Source organism: Primulina huaijiensis, unplaced genomic scaffold, assembly GCF_012295235.1.
Source record: "Primulina huaijiensis isolate GDHJ02 unplaced genomic scaffold, ASM1229523v2 scaffold26229_ERROPOS72855+, whole genome shotgun sequence".
In the NCBI taxonomy this organism is placed as follows: Eukaryota; Viridiplantae; Streptophyta; class Magnoliopsida; order Lamiales; family Gesneriaceae; genus Primulina; species Primulina huaijiensis.
Genome location: NW_027356350.1, coordinates 219,925 through 240,374, shown reverse-complemented (window position 1 = coordinate 240,374; position 20,450 = coordinate 219,925). Strand labels below are relative to the sequence as shown.

The window sequence follows — 20,450 nt, the reverse complement described above, 5'->3', positions numbered from 1 at the left end:
ATATATATGTATTCTAGGGAGTAGAGTAAATGACTGGAGATTAGTGAGGTGCATGACACTCAAAAATCAATCAAATAATATTTAATTCAGCACATCGAATAAAAATATCATAGAATAATAAACTGTCAGTCCAAATATTAGCTTTGGATTCTATTTGAATTAAATATAATTTTCATTTTTCCTTTTAATTTCAACTTATGGTTAGCTTGGTATCACATAACTATTTCATACAGGTACCCAAATGAGGTATTTCTTTAAAAGAGTGAGTTGATTTGTGTAATTGTCGGAATTGTCCTTCCATCTATTAATCGTATATTGGTTTTTCCAAACTTTAATATTATCTTGTGTATTATTGTATAACTAATATATATTATAATCATTACATCATATAAGTTTTGCAAATCAATTTAAGGGAAAAAAAACATTCCAAACAATTGTTTACATGATTATTTTTTGAAATAATTTAACCACTCACTTTAAAAAATCAATTTAATAGTATTATTATTTTAAAAATTAACAACAACGAAATTTAACAGATAAAATCGTTTTTCATCTTCATGATTACACCAAGTGCTTTAATTTAACACATATAAATATTTCCAGTGCTAAATAGATTATTATAAAGATTTCACTATATTCAAATATTCATGAACAGATCAAAACATATTCAATTATCATAAGTCATGTAATTAATAAACAACTATTATATATTTAATTATATATCACATAATTACTCTAACGAAGATAATAATTAGGGTAGCTTAAGAGAAAAATAACTAATATCAATGAAATAAATGGAAATTACTTCAAAGCCAATGGTTAATATCATTTGTCACGATGATTATTAACAACTTTAAATAAGATTTAATTATATACGGCAGACCATGCACCCACTTCACTAGCCAAAGAAAAGTTTTACACGTCCATAGTAAAGACATACTAACAATGACAAATCTTGATGTGATGTTGATTGATATGTTCCAACATTATCTAAAAAATATAGTAGTCAAAGTATTTATTATTCGACAAATATATCAAATTTCAACAAGACGTAACTCAAAGACTATTCGAACGTTAACTATCATAAATGCACAAGTGATTACTATATTTCTTTAAAACACATAATAGCATTCTTTTCGGACCATCAGTTATGTACTAACAATATGAATATGGTTAGGGATGTAATCGAGACGAGCCGAGCCGAACTCTTGAATGTTTGAGCTTGGTTCGTTTATAATCGTGCCGAGCTCGAGCTTTATTTAACGAATATATGCATGGCTCACGAGCTTATTCAAGCCTTTATCGAGCCTAAACAAGCTTAATAAATATGAATTATATATTTACATTTTCATTAAATTAATTAAAAAGTAAATTATATATTTAAAGAAAAATATATTATTCTTATTAAAATTTGTAAATTTATTATAATAAATAAATTTAATAGATTTTTCTATATATTTCATAAATAATATGAAAAATCAATAAATCAAATATCAAAATTATTTTTTTTTCATCTAAAAGATTACTCATGAACTTACCAACGAACATGTTCACGAGANAAGTAAATTATATATTTAAAGAAAAATATATTATTCTTATTAAAATTTGTAAATTTATTATAATAAATAAATTTAATAGATTTTTCTATATATTTCATAAATAATATGAAAAATCAATAAATCAAATATCAAAATTATTTTTTTTTCATCTAAAAGATTACTCATGAACTTACCAACGAACATGTTCACGAGATAACGAGCCAAGTACTGTAAAGCTTGAGTTTGGTTTGTTTATCTTAACGAGCCTCATTAAACGAGCTCAAACGAGCTTTTATCGAATCGAGCTTCGAATAGCTCACAAACGGTTTGATTCGTTTACATCCCTAAATATGGTATTGTAGAAAACTATGGTACATGACTTGATTTTTTCAAATGTTATTCAACAATTTGAGCAGCTTTTAAAGTGTAACAAAAGTTACTTATATGAAAGAATAAAAACAATAATTGTGGATAGATTTGAGAAACCACAACTCAAGAGAAATATTGATAAGAAAACAAAGAACTGAAACATCAATGAAATACAAAATGAAAATAAGAAAAGAACAAAAGTAAAGAAAAAGGCAAAACATTATCAAAAAAATATAGTAGTCAAAATATTTATTATTCGACAAATATATCAAATTTCAAAAAGACGTAACTCAAATACTATTCGAAAGTTAACTTTCATAAATGCACAAGTGATTACTTTTCAAATGCTAGATTTCTTTAAAACAAATAATAACATTCTTTTCGGACCATCAGTTATGTACTAACAATATGAATATGGTATTGCAGGAAACTATGGTACATGGCTTGATTTTTTCAAATGTTATTCAACAATTTGAGCAGCTTTTAAAGTGTAACAAAAGTTACTTATATGAAAGAATAAAAACAATAATTGTGGATAGATTTGAGAAACCACAACTCAAGAGAAATATTGATAAGAAAACAAAGAATTGAAACACAAATGAAATACAAAATGAAGATAAGAAAAGAACGAAAGCAAAGAAAAGGGCAAAACAAGTACAACATGAAAATAAGAAAACAACAAACACTAAGGAAATGACAAAACCACAGAAAAAAACAAAATTCATCATGTTTCAAAGGAGAAACCGTAGAAATTCAAGATAATGAAAAAATAGATGATTTCATTAAAATGATGAGAAAACTGAGACAAAACAGTCACACAGAGATGACCCAAAAACTGAAAATTAAATAAGAAAAAATTTGAGAATGCTTTTTTATATTATGAATTTTCAATAGAAAATGGTTCTTTCGAATTCATTCAATATAATTGTTTTATATTCACTTACTCGTTACAACGTTTATTCATCATCACGTGCAACGCACGTGTTACTTGCTAGTAATAATAAAGGCTTCTTCCGAACCAACTGCACTAGCTGCCTAAATTGCTGATCTTTTGACTCTTGAAATCGCATGAAACATGAATCATAAACTACAAAATTTGTGTACCGACCTAAAAACAAGATCAATTCCCATGTATAATCTTCGGATGCAACTGATAAATAACACCTATAATTTTTTATCTGATATTTCGCCACTGTTTCCTTTAGTTTCAGACTTCTCCTCTTCAACCTTTATCTTCTCACCACTTTTCTTCCTATCCTCCTTTTTATGACATTTCTCACCACCATATAATTTTCTTTCATTTTTCTTCCTTGTATTGCTCAAACGTTTTCGATCACTAGGTCCGGAGGAGGCATCAGAAGCCATGGAGTCATCCGTATCCATATTTTCGGCATCATCTTCCGATTCTTGCTGATTTACTCCTTCATCCATGCTGGAACCGCATTCATCGTCTTCATCTTGAGTGGGATCGTCTTCTTTGTCCGGTGAAGAAGCTATGTATGTGGTCCATCCGGATTCGTTGCTGCTACATTCTTCAGTGCCTTAAACAATATCAGAACAACTCATTTGTCAAAAACGAAAAAGAAAGTTCAAAATAAAGATGTTTGTAATATCTTTTAAGAAAGCATGAATTACTCATTTGCTGCTATGCAATCAGCAAAATATGCAATCTTCTTTGAACAGATAAAGATTAAATGCCCTTCTCATCTATTCGGTTCGTTCTTGCATAAAAAACGTTCATTTTTAAAGAGAAATCACTCATCAGCTGTATCTGCACAATAATTTACATGTAAAAACACTAAGCAAACAGACATCGGAACCCTCTTTCTTGTAATTACTCCGCTCTCTGCTTCATAAATATATAGCTGCTTACGAAGTGGCAAAATACATAGAAGGCCCACGCCACAAAACGACAAAAGAATGTAGAAAGATCAATGATTAGAGGAGACCTTATTCAGAGCTCATTTAAATATGCATAGCGTTAATTCTCTGTCTTGTCATCAGCTAGTAGCAGCCCTTCATGTGAATCATGCAGTGAATCCAACTACATTTTTGGCATTTTGTACGGGGTTAAATTGGATAAAAGAATTGGTATGTAATATGGTCATTTTGCGACACAACCTGTTGTCTTTCTCCTTGTTGGACTATTTTTTGGGGTTTATGGCATGCCTCCCTTAATGATTGCATATTAGATATGAACTCTGATTGTTATTGAATAAATGAGAGCCCATATCTGATAGAGATTGAATATAATGTAAATACAATGTCTCTATTTAGTGTGACGAATCATGAAAAAAAATTATATACTCTTCTCTCTTTCAGCCAGTTCATCCTTTTGGGGCATCATTAAGAGCTTTCGGTACTATTAAAGTGTTCTGTTTGTAGTTGAGATCCAATCCAAATTATTTTGTTTTGTTTCTTTTCTTTTTTAAAATTTTGTTTCCTGCTGCAATAGGTAGATTGGTTCACTATCTTTTCTCTCATTGTATCGCCAGAATTACTAGACATGCTATGTTATACAGTAAAACAAAGTTAGATCATTCCACGATCTAACACCATAATTTGACAAACCCTTTGACTGATTGCAATATGTTTTGTCACTAAAAGTCGTATATCCTGTAGTAAATGAACTCGTCAAGAAATACAATACAAGCCGTTCAATTCTTGCACTCGAAATTTATGAAAGTTTAACACCATATCCATTTTCATGGAAAATTATTTGAAGTTATCCACTTGGTTAAGAGTGTTGGTTGGAAATGTGCACTCCGAAAGGGATAAAGTGGTCAGACAATACATTGGCCGACTTGAGTTTTCATTTCTTTGGCTTATTATCTGTTCGGATTTGGACAAGAAAGGTCCCTTGCATTCGTCTTGTCTGTTGAATAGTCTAACCTTTTAATTAACCTGCTAATTGTCTGTCTTCACCATATTGATCTAGAACACGCGAAATACGTAAACATGTGTGCTGGAGGATATCCCTACAAATTATTACGCGTATAAATGAATGAGTATTTTGGGTGGTGTTCAGGGGCCTAAATGAATTGAATTGGCTCTTAGTATATTTGAGTTCGGGGTTTATTTGAAGATCCAAAATTTTAAATTATTTTGTTAGAGTTCGATTCGAAAATATTCGCGAACTATTCAAACTATTGTTCGAAAATAAATTCTCCAGATACTCGAATTCTATTTATTTAATATATATTTATATTAATAAAATATTAGAGCTTACAAATTATCGAACAATATATTTTGAGCTCGGATCTAAAGAATTCGAACATGTTCGACTCGAATTCGATAAATTTATCGAATACAATCAAATATTTTTCGAATTGAAAAGTTATCGAATCAACTCGATTCGTTTACCCCTAGTGGTGATTTGTCTATCAATGTTGATAATTCTTAATGGGGCTACATTCTCTTAGCTGGGGTATTTGTTGTCGGGGTTGGATGTGTGTGTTTTTAGTTACCTTTGAATATGGCAGCATGTATAGGTGAGGAGGATGTTGACATGTACGTGCTTTAGTTGCATCTTTTTTTGTGAACATCTTCACGTGGTGCAGTGGAACCACCCTTTGTCTCACGTCCGCCAAATTTCCCAAAATCTTTTTGTTTTTTGTTTATTTCCATTGACTAAAGACAGCAATTGTATATCAGTATATAAAACATATAATTGTCTGGGACAGTTGAATAAATACCCGTGTACTTGAATGTTTCAGCTCGACATGCAAATCTCTTGCCAGTGTTATCAAATAAAAATAGATACCGATGAAAATGTGGATTTTTGTTTTTTTTAGTATTAGGGGTTGAGTGTTTACAAAAAGGCTCCAACTCAAGTTTTTTTCCTTTTACTGGGACAGTGGTATAACCAGACCAAGAGGTCCGTGGCAATGAAATGTGGATTTGGAGGACACACTCGACTATGTATTATATTGTTTATTTATTTAAGATCGAAAATAGTCGAATTTTTTGGTTATCAAAACAGGACTGCAGTATTAGGAATGACCTCAAATAAGATTGAGCTGTATGTATTTATTTTTTTATATGGATAACTGTCTCTATTAGTCCACACTGCAATGAAAACAGCATCCTTTTCGAGTCATTAATTGTTATTAATAAATTAAGCTTATATGTATACAGAGTTCTATCAAAGTTGAATGGGTAAAAGAAGGAGATAGTCACACTTACGTCTTGTTGCTTGCCCAAATTACAAGTATTTGCTCAGCACATTACAAGGTTCTGATCTTACTTTCTTTCCACATCAAAATTTAGGTTTGGGAAATCCACCAACCTGGCTAAAAGTTGTTGCATCCTCTTTTGACTAAAAAATAAAATGTAAATAAATAAAACCGAAACAATTTCAAGAAAACAACCTACAAATTTCACTTATTTAAACCATACTTTCATCATTTCTCACAATTAATCCTCCTTTTAGAACTACTAAAAAAACCACCAAAAAGATGCAACTTTTAGTTAACTCAAAAGGGCTTCTTCTTTTAGCATTAGTTCTTGGAATTTGCTCTTCAAGTTTGCTTGCTGATGATCCCCCTTTAACATTAGATTACTACAAAACTACATGCCCGACAGTGCTCGAAATCGTTAGGAAAGAAATGGAATGCGCGGTGCTCTCTGATCCACGTAATGCAGCCTTGATTTTGAGATTACATTTTCATGATTGCTTCGTTCAGGTAATTATAGTTCAAAATCAATCACAACTTTTTTGATCGATCAGCTCCATTCATATTTATGAAAACATGTACTTTTCTGCGAGATTTTACGTTACAGGGATGTGATGGATCAGTTCTGCTGGATGACACAATCACACTTCAAGGAGAAAAGAAAGCTCCAAACAATCTGCATGCTTTGAAAGGATTCAGAATCATTGATAGGATCAAGAACCGGCTTGAATCTGAGTGCCCTGGATCCGTTTCTTGTGCTGATATTCTAACCATTGCTGCAAGGGATGCTGTTGTTTTGGTATTACATATAAAAAGAGATTTTTCTTTAAATATTTGGAGATCACAGGTTTGTTTATTTTATTTGGTACAGTTTTAAATTTTTGTTTGTGAACATGTTGTAGGTTGGTGGACCATATTGGGATGTCCCTGTCGGTAGGAAAGACTCAAAAACTGCAGGATATGCACTTACTGAGACAAATATCCCCACAGCAGATGAAGGGCTTATCTCCATCATTTCAAAGTTTATATATCAAGGTCTATCGGTTACCGATATGGTAGCACTTTCTGGTAAGCACCTTACGACTACAAGATATTGTCGCAACCGTCGGTTAACTCTGACCTGACAGATGGGTGAGACAGTTTCCGCTGAAACCCTTTTCAAATCGAAATAATCACAATGTACATGTACTTCAGAGTGTACATATTTATATATACACTACATTCTAGGTACGCAAAGATGGTAGAATTATTGAAATACTAAGCTGACTTGATTGGTCGGTTAGATGGATTCAACAAATTTTTATACATCCTTGCTCAATCTACATGCATGTTGATCGTGCAGAGTTTAATAATATGATAATGTTTCAGGTGCTCATACCATAGGCATGGCACGTTGCGTAAATTTCAGGAACAGAATCTATGGAGATTTTTCCACAACTTCAGGGAAGAATCAACTCTCACAAGTCAACCTGAACAAATTGAAATCCATCTGCCCTCCTCGAATCTCCGCAGCTAATAATAATGAATCGGACATGGATTATGTCACACCGAATTTATTCGACAATTCTTACTTTCAAATCTTGGTACGGGGAGAGGGGTTGTTAAATTCAGACCAAGAACTATATTCTAGTATTTTAGCCATTGAAACCAAGAAGATTGTTGCAAAATATGCTGAAAACCCGATAGCATTCTTCGAGCAGTTCGCCGAATCAATGGTGAGATTGGGGAATATCACGAACAGTGAAACTTATACAAATGGAGAAGTGAGGAAGAATTGCAGGTTTATAAATACATGAGAATGCGTTTCAACTCATGGAACTGCGTGACTCGAAGTTTAAATCCTTTATTCTATTCATTTTGTATTCGTGAAATATACTGACGCATACAAGAATCATAATTTAAACGTACAAATTTGGTCCTTTTTTGAGATTGTGTATTTAGTATCTATCGAGGAAGCATAAAGTGAATTTCTGAACTAGATTTCCACAGCGAATCAGTATCAACTTAAAACTTATTATCATTATACATCATTCAATATAGAAGATATATATATCAGAATGGGCAGATATATATATCAGAATGGGCAACGTAATTAAACAAAAAAACCAACATAATCATATTGCGGCTGATACAAAGTCCAGAATTCAGTCAACAAAGGTTGATCCACCAAAAGCCAACATGCAAAGCACTAGAAGACGGCGGATACAGGCAGCGCCATCTTTTATTAAAGCAGATAAAAATAAACAGTAAACTTTACTCTTCTCCATCTTCCTCCTCTTCTCCACGGCTTTTCAGAATAGACCTAGGAGATCCACAGGATGCAGTCCTAACAAACTTCTGGAAAATAACAGATCCACTCATTCCTAGTTCTTCATGGGTTTTCTCAGTGATAGAGTAAGCTTTCATATCCAGTGTGCAACTTTGATGAGATAGATAAGAACCAAATTCCTAGTTCTTAATGGGTTTTCTCTGTGATAGAGTAAGCTTTCATATCTAGTGTGCAACTTTGATGACATAGCTTAGAACCAAAACCTCTCGGTCATTAGGCGTAGATTGACCACCTTAAAATCGTAGCCACCGGTCTCAAAGCTTGCATAACTAAACCCATCTTCTGGGGTAACATGATCATAGATAGTGCAGCTCCTTCAAAGGAATTCACGGAATATCCACACGGCTTGAACTCAAAATCCCATATGTCTGACTCAGGGAGAATTTTTCTTATTCCAGAATTGTTGGTCATCAGGGTGGTTCGCGAAGCTCGAATCACTTTTGTAGACAACAGATGCCATTTCCCTGTCCAAGCCAGTCATACACATCTCTAGTGTGCGCACGGGGTTAGAAGATTCCACAGAGCTTGCACTTGCAGAACAAACATGCCATTTCAGATGTTCGTCAGAGGCGCCCATGACAAATGCCTTGCTTCCATCCAGACCAAGATTTCCAAAAAAGCTATCCAGAACAACTACTACTTCAGAGAAATTGCGATGAGGGTAAGACCCAGGGAAAATGAAGCTTCCATGGGTGTATCTTACAGTTTGAACTGAAAGAGAAAGAAACTGGGCTAACTTCAGTATGGGCGGGATGGACAGAAGCAATTTCGTTGTTCCACAAGTTTTGATGATAATTTTGTAAGGATAGACGAAGAGGCTTGAATCAGAGAGGACATATGAGTCAACATATTCATTTGACAGTGAAGCAACTATGGTGCATTCAGTGGGTTCTAAAATATCATCCAAGTATGCTTTGAAAAGACAACGAAGACCCTTTCCTTCTGGATCAGTAAAGATGTATGGCTCGAAAAAGGAGAGTTCAAGCCTTTTTTCAAATCCTTCGAAAACTGTAGCAGATACAGGCAAAGCCATTTTTAGAAACAAAAATGGCTAACGGCAAAGGATGCAGAGAAGAAGGTAGCCAAGAAGTGAAGAAAAGTAGCGCGTGCGGGAATAAAAATAAAAACTACACTGATTGATAGCTTTCTTTGATCATGTCACGGACGTGATTGATAAACCAGCTTAGGAGTATCAGGACGGCTTGCGTGCACACTGAGATTGGAAGAAAAGAATTTAAAGTTAGTAGTGTGATGATATATAGAACTTAGAAGTAACAAATCACCAAACCTAGGCACAGTTAACATATAGGAACAGACGTTGGAGTATGCAGCAGATCTGAACTTCTTGATGCCACCGTCTGGTCGAACGTCTTCAATGCTGTAACCAAGGGGAGCTTCGTAGAATAGAGATTTACCGGTAGGCTTTTTCTTACCGCCTTTGGACTCCATTAGATCATAAACTCTTGGCTGCAGATAAAGAAAAATGAAGTGTGTAAAACCAGATCGGTTGAAACCCGAGAGTCATCACTAAAAACAGCAGAAAATGCCTCGTGTGCATGACTATAAATAAAACACGGTTAAATCCCAGGGTACTACGGCAAACGAGAAAAAAAAAAGGTTTCCTAACACATTCTCCATCAAGAAGTCTGGATTCTAAACTCTGGAAGAAATCAGACAAATCATGTACAAACACAAAAGCATATCAACTGTAGAAGAACAGAATCAAAAAACCCAAATCATGTAAATAAGAAGGGACAAAAAAGAAAGAAAAGGCTTTAAATCATTAGAAAATTAAGAGTCTTTGGTCATGTATACACCAAGAAAACAGGATTTTCTAACCAAGAAAATGCATACACAGGCTCATGCAAATACATATACCTTTAAATTTGACTGCAAACATACACCTTTAGTTCGTATAGTTTCCAATAAAGTTTACAAGAAAAATGAAAGTTAAGAGCAAAAGCCTCTGTTTAATACATTGCATATGGCAGATTAACCTATCAAACAGCCATAATTTTGGGCAGTAAAACCATCGCCAAATTTCAGATGCACAAAAAAGGAATACCATTGCTAAACTAATATCAAATATCATGATAAGCAGAATCGTACTTACGTGAATATTCAGCTTTTTCGCAAATATTCGCAACGTGGAAGCTCAACTCGCAGTAACTTCCTGCAAACAAAACAAATCAAACAACAATCGTGCAAGAAATCCGTTTCGAAATTATTTCATCACACAAAATTCAGAAAATTCTCACAATATGTTCAAATTGTGACTGCCTCAGGTAAATACGAGGAAATCCTAGAGAAAAATAAACGAAAACTACCTCTCCTTGTATTATATACCAGCGCGGCAAAACTAACTAATTAATTAGTCAAAAATAATTTTGTCACCTATTAATAATTAGGTAGAGGGTGTTCATAGATTTTTAATTAATAAATTATTTAGATGTTTAAAGAATTTATTAAAATAGATTCTTATAATAAATTTTATTGAATAAGAACATGGATAATTTTGCTCATCGTAATTATTTTAAAAGTATATTTTTGTTATCTTTTGATCAGTGCACTAGAGACTTTTAATTTGTGGGACGTGGCAAAAACGACGTGGCAAATAGTAGATTTTTTAAAAAAAATATATGTAAAAAATCGGTGACTCTGAAACCTGAGAGTTGACAATGACACATAGGTGAGCTGTAGTATTTTGTAGTTTTATCATCAGTCCATAAAATACGGGCATAACCAAGTCCGGATTCATTACATCAGGGATTGATGACTTCGAGGGGGCCTAGAAAAAAACACCAAATTGTAGCTCCAACAATAATAAAAAGTTTCTGATTTTAAGATTTCTGTAATATTTTAAAAATATCAAGGAATCATTTGATTTGCACCAGCACTGGCCCATAATTCAGTACGAGTGTTTCTCCCATATAGGTATCAAACTGTATTTAAATTGCTGAGAAAATATCTAAACATCATAATGTTTGATTACAGAATGGAGGAATATCACTTAGTCAGCAGGTAAGAAGATTTAGAATGCCAGCAACGGCCGGATTAGCCATGGCCGCCACCTTGTTCGCAGTCACAAGCTTCAGGTGATAAGACTTTACAGGACTTTGAGAAATCTTTACTGGAAACGCAAAAGTTGATCAGAGCATCGATTCTAAATTTCCAGCCACATGATCATAATATTTTTGCAACAAACATTGTAATATGAGCTATAATACGATATGACATTCATTTAAATGTTTTCACTCCACTAGAATATCTGTTCTTCATTTACTTGTGAATTATGAGAAGCCAGTTCTAGACTTGTCCTGTACTTGTATCAGACTTGTCCTGTACTTGTATCACTATCTACTACCTCCTGCAAGTTGTACTCGACCACAAGGCCAAGATTGTCAACTAACTTGTTATACTGGGAACATCCTGAACACTGAAAAAACACCCAGTTGACGGAAGAAAAAATAAAAATTACAACGAGCAAAAGAAAATGATAAGACACTGATATTTGAATTAGGAAGGCTCTAAATATTCAATAGAAAAAGATCATGCAGCTGTATTATCATATTACATATACATCAAGGGGCCTCTCCACATCTGTTGCTCTGACTTTAATAACAGGGCTGTGATTAAGCAGGAGTTAAGAATCAGACGGTCACAAATTTAAATAATGTTCTTCTTGTTTTTTATTTTTTGGCTACAAAAAAAGAAAAAAAATATCGGTAAAATTATATCACTTCAAAAATTGTCTGCCTGCCCAAAGGATAGTTATGCCCTGCTTAATAATAACTGTAATAGTAAAAATTTACAACCTTGATACAGGTAAAAAAAAGTTCAAGATTAAAGAAAAGAAGCAAATGATTTTTGAATATTTTTGTAAATTAATACACATGAAATCCTCGAAACAAAATTACCTGTACGTAGACTAGTCCACGTTCATAAGCTAATCTGTTTATTAATCTCTGCGATCGTGCACCACAAGCATTACAAGAAAAGGTTACCAGCAAACTTCTTCTTGGAAGATTTAGGTTAATAGAAGCTTCCTGCAAGCAAGAAATCAAGGAGCTAACCCAAGCATTTTTCCTCGATAAGGTACAAAAATTTAAAGATTGGGAATGTACCATGAATAACCAGTTGTTACCTATAATTTTAAAAGCCACCTATAGAATAACTTCGTAGATTCAGATATTTCAAGGTACAAGAACTAGCAACTAAAACTATGGAATTGAACCATAAGTATGTACAATTAACCGAAAAATTGATGGTTGGAAGCGCAACAAACTTTATTTTACTCTTCCAGAACAAAACAATCTCACTAGAACAATGCGAAAAACTCAAGCCTCATTACACAGGATTCTAGAAAGTTGGGGATGGGATCTTTCAACTCCATTATCATTCATCCAATTCAATTCCCACCGAGACGACCCTCGGAAAGACATCCAAGTAGCAGGAGAGCAATCACTTCTACATTTTATCAAGAAAAAAATAATAATAACAAAATTGCATCTTAGCATCTCATTATCAAGCAAAATGCTGAGCAAAGCAACACTTCAAGAAGCATAATTCCTCAATTACCTACGTATCAGAAAAATGAAGCCTCCTTATACCTAATACATATAAGTTCTACTGGATGGCACTTCGAGCATCCATGTTTGACAAAGTGCTCCTAAAAGAGAGTGTCATTGATTATTGAATACTTGCAACTTCTTAAGTTGCTAAAGCTCTTTTCTCTCGATGGTGGAACATCAGGTTAATGCCCCAATAACTCCAAGATATGCACTAATTTAATAAGCCACACACAAAAAACATGCATCTGGCATTCTTGTTGACCATTTCCTTCAACTTACAGCCAGAAAGCTGGATTAACGCAAAAGCCTAATATTGAAAACCGCACAGGTACAATGCACAAAGCTAAACATAAGTTAAAAAGCATAAAACCGCAACAATGGAGATAAACATCCTGAAAGTACAAGACCGTCTCTATTAACTCCATTTTTTTAAAAACAAAACTCAGCATAGAAAAGAATTATAAACCTCTTGAGCATTCTTTGAAACAGAAGATAGTATTGGCTCTGGGTATGCCTCGGAACAATCTTCGACTAAACACGAAATTATTGGCTCCCGATGGCATTGTTCAAATGCCTTCTTTACGCGGTAAGAAATTCTTAACCTGGAATTTATAGTCGCGCAAATAAACTAAAACAAACAATAAAAGAGGATAAAAACAAGTACATAACATAATACATAAAGACTGAATCTTTTTCTCAACAATTATCACGTCAGATACAAAATCTTTTCCCAATAATTACAACTCAGGAAAAAATTAAACAAGCCACAAAATGATAAATCGTGGGTTGAAGAAAGTTTACCTGGAAGGTGTAAAGTGTCCAGAATTGGGATAGAAATTGGGTTTGAAGAATCGAGAAATGACCGGATAGTGGGTCTTGAGAGGCGGACGAAGGCTAGGAGTGTGACAGCAGTTCGTGGCAGCCATTGGTTAGCACAGTTAGAACTCTGAACCACCGGAAAACGAGTTTCTCCTATTAAATTTTGTTTGTTTGTTTTCTTTAATCTCCTAAATTATAATTTTTCTTTCTTTCATTATTATTATTATTATTATTATTATTAGTAGTAGTAGTAGTAAAATAATGAACTTTAATTATTTAAAAATACATTATTAATTTATATAAATTACAGTATGGTTATCAATAAGGAATAAAATTTACAAAAAAAAAAAAATATTAATATTAATAGTAACTATATTAAAAAAATTAACAACAACAATAAAATAATATTAACCAAATTAGAAATTAATACAATTTCTATTAAACTGAAACAATTACCAATCGAACGAATAAAAAAATTAACAACAACAATAAAATAATATTAACCAAATTAAAAATTAATACAATTTCTATTAAACTGAAACAATTACCAATCGAACGGATTTGATTTGAAAATTTCGTTTGATTTTATTTTCTAAACAATTGTTTATTAATTCAATATGAATTTGTTTATATAAAGAAGTCAGTCAAAATAAATAAATTTAATTTTTATTAAATTCAGTTTTCTATTAGATTTTTTAAATAAAACTTTTAATATAATTTTTAAGACAAATTTGTTTGGGTTTTTTTTTTATAATAATAATAATAATAATAATAATAATAATAAAGCAAGCGTTCACTATTTGGACGGTGCTTCAAAAAGATTTGCTCTTTGCCATAGTATTCTACTCATTTTATCTTGTTCAGAGCATTTACAAAATTTCAATGTAATATATTTAAGACTTGATCGTCCCAAAATTAAGTTGATATCAATCTTCAAAAAATTAGAATAATGGTAAAAACTTATGTGAGACGGTCTCACGAGTCGTATTTTATGAGGCAGATTTCTTATTTGGGTCATGAATGAAAAATTATTACTTTTTATTTTAAGATTATTCCTTTTTATTGTGAATATCGGTAGGGTTGACCCGTCTCACATATAAAAATTCGTGAGACCGTCTCACAAGAGACCTACTCTAGAATAATAATTCAAAACAAGTAAATAAAACTAACAGTTTCTTAATAATAAAATGCTTTTATTAAGGCCAGGCAGCTAAGCTTACATAAATACTACGTACCCACGCACTTCCATAACATTGATCTTAACTAAAATCACACCCACAGCTCTCCCCTGTAAAATTACTTAACCCAAATTAATCACTTCTTCGCACCTGGTTTGGCACCCGATGCCTGCAAAAACAATCTCAATATATGTTAAATTTGTGATAATTCATAAATTATTTTAATGTTGATCAATTAATGGTTATAATGATCGCTCAAAAAAAAAAACGTAATAGTTATTTGAGCGAGAAAGATATTTCAATTTGCTTGCTCGGATATATTATCCAATAAATATTTATATGGTGATAATTATGATCTTTTATTCTCTTGTAGAACGAACGAACGAACGAACGAACATAAATATTTATATAGCCAAAAACAGGCATACTCATACAAGTGTTTTTTCAATATTCTCAAGAACTATCCAGTTATATGCATGTATGAGTGAACATTTTTTAGAACGAGCACCTTCTTCCTGGGCTCCCTAGGCTTCTTGGCCTCGCCCTTAGGCGTGCCGGCGCCCTGCTTGAAGATCGGAGCTCTAACCGGCTCTTTCTTAGCCGGGTCGAGCGATACAGATCCAGCTGGTTTCTCAGGCTTCAGTGATGCCATTTTTCGTGGAGCACACCAAGAAAGCTTCTATGGGTTTCTATGCCCTCTGAGTGTGTATGTATTTATAGTTCATAATTCCCACCTATTTATTGCATTGAAAATATCGGAACGAATCCTCTAGTTGTCGTGCAATAAAATGGAATAAACTCATCAGAAGGCGTCCTTTTTCTATTAAGAAGCAGAATTGGATGCATGGTATAGAAACTATGCTCGTATTATTAATAATATCAATATTTATTACCCGAGTTTCTTGCTAGAGAAAGCTCCATTGATGAAAAGACTATTTATATACATATATATATATACACACACAAATTTTAGGACAACTATAGATACGTACGAGTTTGCCACCTCTTGATCAACTAAGCCCAAAAATTGAAGCTGGGCTAATAACCGTACCCTTTTGATGAGAGCATGAACTAGGGAAGGGTGGGTAGGAAAATCAGGCCCAAAAATTATTATATATAATATTTTAATTTTACATAGATACGTACGAGTTGGATTATTTTTCTAAAATGGCCCACGGCAAGGATATCAGTTTATTTATTTATTTCTTAACCTCAAATTTTGTTTCCATTTCTTCACAGTTTAATTCAAGTGATGATTCTTCAAAAGTAATTACGTACGTGTATTTTGGTAAATAACTGAAACTTTTTCTAGCCACTTTTATCCTCAATTTTTTTTGTCTACTCCAAAATTACATTTACAAATATATCATCAAACTTTAACTTTTGCAAACACTTCGATACATGTATTTTTAGTAAAAAAAAAAAACTAGTATTAAAATAACTTATTTTGAAATACTACTCATTTCCGATTTTTTTCAACTCTTGATCACTTTTATATATTTAATCAATTATCTAAAAGTATAATATTTTGCAAACACTCTGGTATAAATGACTTACTTGTTATGCCTGTCGTGCTACAAACTACAAAAAATTCGAATTTAGATATTTATTTATGCTAAAAACAAGATCGAGAGTTGGTTGATCGTATTTCCAAATGGGAAAAGTAAAGTTTCGTATTTTTAAGAATTTTTAATTAGTTTATTATTTTATTTATTAATTTTTCATTAGTTCGAAATTAGAGTCAAGAAAATAAAATCCTGAAATAATCTATTCAAAAGTACGTAGATTTCATTTAACCAATAAAATTTTGTTCTTGTTCGATTTTTCTATATAGCACCAACGTTTTTGGACAAAACCGGTAAATGCACGAATCGTGGTTTTTCTAATTAATTTAATCAATTTTTTTAAAAAAAATAAAAACATTGGATTAAAAAGTCGATGGGGTTGGCATTATTTTCTTCCGTGTGGATCATGCCATTGACAACTGGACGGGGAGTTGAAGCTTTGACGCAATTTTCTCCCCCAAAAGTCAACCAACTCTATTGCTGATTTAGACAATTATTATTATTAAAACTCTGGTGGAACAATATAATTCACCCTCAAATATTTTCACGTTAACTTTTAAGTTTTGTATATTAGTTCCCCGGGGGAGAAAAAATAATTATTTGACTGATGATTTTCTTACAATTAACTTTTTGAATCCGCATACAGATCATAAAAAGAAATAGTGAATTTAGAACATGCAGTTATATTAATATATGAAGAAAAATAATATAAAATAAAACAGCCAATAGCTAGATAAATCTTTTTTTTTTACTATACAGAGTGATTGACGATCGAGGTAAAAATTACAAAAAGAAATGTATATCTATGTAGCAGCTAAACATGATTTAATGTTTGGCTTCTGTGTAAACACATGCATCTATATATAATTGCAGCAAAATCGTATTCACAAAACCAATCAGCAGAAAACAGTTTCGTACCAAAAATTAATAAAAAAATATGGGTTCTTGTCCGATCTTTTAATAAATCGAATTGGCCTGGTATCTGAAAGATTTAATTAATTTCCAGGTGCAGAATTGTGCCTCTTTGAGGGGGCTGATGGAGGAATTGGAACACCTTTAGGAAGCTTAACAAAGAACAATCTCTCATCGTATATCCTTCCATCTTCTTGTAAATGCTTTAAAGCCATTGAATAATCAACCTCGCCTTTGATCATCAGCATTCTTCCCGGCCTAGTCGCATCGCAATAATTCACGAAAAACAACGAAACGACGATACATACTAAAGGAATTAGTCGAGTTCTCTTTCTATTCGAAGAACAATCCATATTTCAAGAAGCTAATTAATAAAGAGGGGGTGTTTTTGATTTACAATAGGTATGTATGTACACTATTGTTGCTGGTATGGGGAAATATATATAGGAAAATATGGGCGGAGAAATTAATAAGATGAGTTTGGGAGTATTTTACAAGCAATGAGTGTTGAATTTTCAATGTCAACGATAGACTATATATGAATTAGTTGGGTGGCCGCCGTGTATTTTCGATAAATTTGAATTAATCCAGAGTCAAGGCAAGACGACTGTATGGTTTCCTTGAATCTTCCTACGTACGTAAGTCGTTTAATTTGCTCCTTAATTAATGCTATTTCTCTTTAGTTATAAAATATTTTTACTGTTTTCAAATTTGGTCGTGTTGAACCCTAAAAACTAATTTCTTCGCGATCGGAATTATTCGGTTTTTTTTAATTGCGCCGTCTGTTCTGTTTTAAAAAAAAAAAAAAGAAAAAAAACCATCGTGCAAAACCTTAGTACATACTAAGGGAAAACTGTATTTTTGTCGTATATTTATCTCTTTGTGATTTTTGTTTTAGTTGTTGTCAAATTCTAGTCTTTGTCATGTATTTTTTTTATTTTTATGGCATTTTTAGTTTTTTATTATGTTGATTTGATGCACACATCGAGAAAATAACGAAAATTGTCCACATACAAAAAATAATAATAATATTATCTAAAATCTGATAACATAAATGATCAAAATTACACATGAAGATAAATATATATAAACAAAAATACACATTTCCAAACTAACAAAATGGAACTAATTAATTGTCTATTGATCAATAATATTAAGTCAAACTTTCATGCGCTACTAACATGGAGAAACGAACACAATTTTTTTTTATGATTGAGGTGATTGAAATAGCTTTTATTTTTTTAAAATAATAATAATAATAATAATTTTGCACCGACAAACATCCATGCCTGTAAACTTGTGCGAAGTCAAGTGACGCGGTGTTGTGTTGTTGGTCGATTAAATATAAAGTTAATTTCAGAGCACGTAAATTTAATAACACGAATCACTTATCTCACTATATATATTAATACATTGTAGATCGAGTAGTAAAATTGTAGACCGCAACAAAAAAATGTCTAATTATAAGTGGAATCTCTGAGAAATTAATCAAATTTTATTATTATTTAAATTGAGATGGTTAATGAAAATTCTTGGGATAGTATATAATATAGTCAACATTTGGAGCCAAAAGTAATGGGGTGTACCTAATGGCAATGTTCACAAGGCAAGCAACATGCTAGACAAGTGTACACTAAAGGCCGTAGTTATATATTTTAAAAATAATATAATTTAGATCCAAAGTCAACATATTACCTAACAACAAAATCTTGAAATTTTTAGTTTTAATATTTAGTTTTTGGTTTTTTGACTATGAAAAAATAATCGGAGTTGCAGACATAAAGTTTGACAGAAAAAAGGCCGACATCTGATTATTAGGGTTACTTATAAGACTTAAATACCATATTATAATTAATTTATGCGTAATGTCTTATATGAATATTATTATTACCTATATTTAAATATAAACAATTAAATTGAGAAGACAGTAGAAGTTGACGTAAAGTTGCGATTATTAAATTTTGAAGAGGTTTAGTTTTTAGAATTTTGTTATTTAAAGGAAGAAACCGAAATTAAATCAAGAAGAGAATTGGGAGAGACGCATATTATATTAAATTTGAAATGATTACATATTACAATTTGAATTGGTTATATTTAAATGGATGACATAACATAATTGTGAATATTAGTGAAGGATTAACCTGCAATTTTGAAATAATAAATATAAAATAAAATAAAAAACCAAAATAGACCATGAATGCACACATTTAATAAATAGTACGAGATATATTAAATATATAATAATTAATTCGTTTTTATGTGTCCATTAAGTTGTTGAGAAGATAATATAGTCGGTGTATTTATTATCAAATACCTCAATTATTTACATTTAATAGAAAAAGTATCCATTGCATCAATGGTTTGAGCATTCATACAAAGGAATGTGAAATATAATTATTCGAGGAAACTGATGAATCATGATTTATACACGTGTACATAGAGCAATTAATTATATGTATTAATTCGACATCTTTATGCTATGATCAATATTTACATGTCACTTGGTATTTGTTACTATGTTATAAGATTGAATATTAAATGTGAAATTAGATGTCCGGAATATTATATATTTTGTGACGTAGCTATTTGAAATTGGGATCTTGAAAAATGTGTTGTTCGTGGAGAGATTTCAACAAAATTAGGTGGAAATGTGAGCCAATAGTTTTATATTTTCCGAAGCAAAGTTTAGGGAGGAATAATTATTGGTACCCCGTCGATTCAATGGAAAAACCTCAGCCTACTATCGGTATTCATTTTCACACATCCTCTTAACAAATTGCTTCAAATATTATTTTAGTATATTGTCTGACTTATAAAATATTATTGACTATAAATTTATATATACGAATAATTTTTCAAAGTGGTCATTAATATTTTTGAGAATAAGAAACAAGCATTTTGATTTTTCAAATTTGTATATTTGTTTATTGGGTTTTCTACAAATAAATGGGAAAGAAACAAATATATTAATTGGGCCTTATTAATTGAAAATTT

At 31.9% G+C, this 20,450-nt stretch overlaps 3 protein-coding genes, 1 long non-coding RNA gene and 1 pseudogene across 7 annotated transcripts; 1 reads left to right on the top strand and 4 right to left on the bottom strand.

The window, feature by feature from the left end:
- Positions 1-2,905: 2,905 nt before the first annotated feature.
- Positions 2,906-4,155, bottom strand: LOC140967698 (protein SOB FIVE-LIKE 4-like). The gene is made up of 2 exons (XM_073428402.1): positions 3,543-4,155; positions 2,906-3,448 (listed from the first exon to the last, which is right to left on the bottom strand). The coding sequence occupies exons 1-2, from the start codon at positions 3,544-3,546 to the stop codon at positions 3,072-3,074; spliced, it is 381 nt and encodes a 126-aa protein (XP_073284503.1). The 5' UTR covers positions 3,547-4,155; the 3' UTR covers positions 2,906-3,071.
- A 2,111-nt stretch (positions 4,156-6,266) lies between these two features.
- LOC140967693 (peroxidase 11) lies at positions 6,267-8,057 on the top strand. Its single transcript, XM_073428398.1, has 4 exons — positions 6,267-6,592; positions 6,690-6,881; positions 6,985-7,150; positions 7,451-8,057. Exons 1-4 carry the CDS (start codon positions 6,365-6,367, stop codon positions 7,876-7,878), a joined length of 1,014 nt encoding a protein of 337 aa, XP_073284499.1. The 5' UTR covers positions 6,267-6,364; the 3' UTR covers positions 7,879-8,057.
- A 94-nt stretch (positions 8,058-8,151) lies between these two features.
- Positions 8,152-9,444, bottom strand: LOC140967679 (S-adenosylmethionine decarboxylase proenzyme-like; annotated as a pseudogene).
- A 1,080-nt stretch (positions 9,445-10,524) lies between these two features.
- LOC140967677 (uncharacterized) lies at positions 10,525-14,009 on the bottom strand. Of its 4 annotated transcripts, XM_073428373.1 has the most exons (5): positions 13,784-14,008; positions 13,449-13,584; positions 12,329-12,457; positions 11,695-11,847; positions 11,168-11,541 (listed from the first exon to the last, which is right to left on the bottom strand). In XM_073428373.1, exons 1-4 carry the CDS (start codon positions 13,906-13,908, stop codon positions 11,740-11,742), a joined length of 498 nt encoding a protein of 165 aa, XP_073284474.1. In that variant the 5' UTR covers positions 13,909-14,008; the 3' UTR covers positions 11,168-11,541; positions 11,695-11,739. The 4 variants fall into 4 exon arrangements, with proteins under 4 accessions (XP_073284475.1, XP_073284474.1, XP_073284473.1 ...); XM_073428374.1 differs by lacking the exons at positions 11,168-11,541; positions 11,695-11,847 and adding an exon at positions 10,525-10,584 and having other exon boundaries at positions 13,784-14,009; XM_073428372.1 differs by having other exon boundaries at positions 11,168-11,847.
- A 1,076-nt stretch (positions 14,010-15,085) lies between these two features.
- LOC140967666 (uncharacterized) lies at positions 15,086-15,674 on the bottom strand. Its single transcript, XR_012173616.1, has 2 exons — positions 15,488-15,674; positions 15,086-15,148 (listed from the first exon to the last, which is right to left on the bottom strand). It is a non-coding gene; the product is annotated as an uncharacterized lncRNA (long non-coding RNA).
- Positions 15,675-20,450: the final 4,776 nt, after the last annotated feature.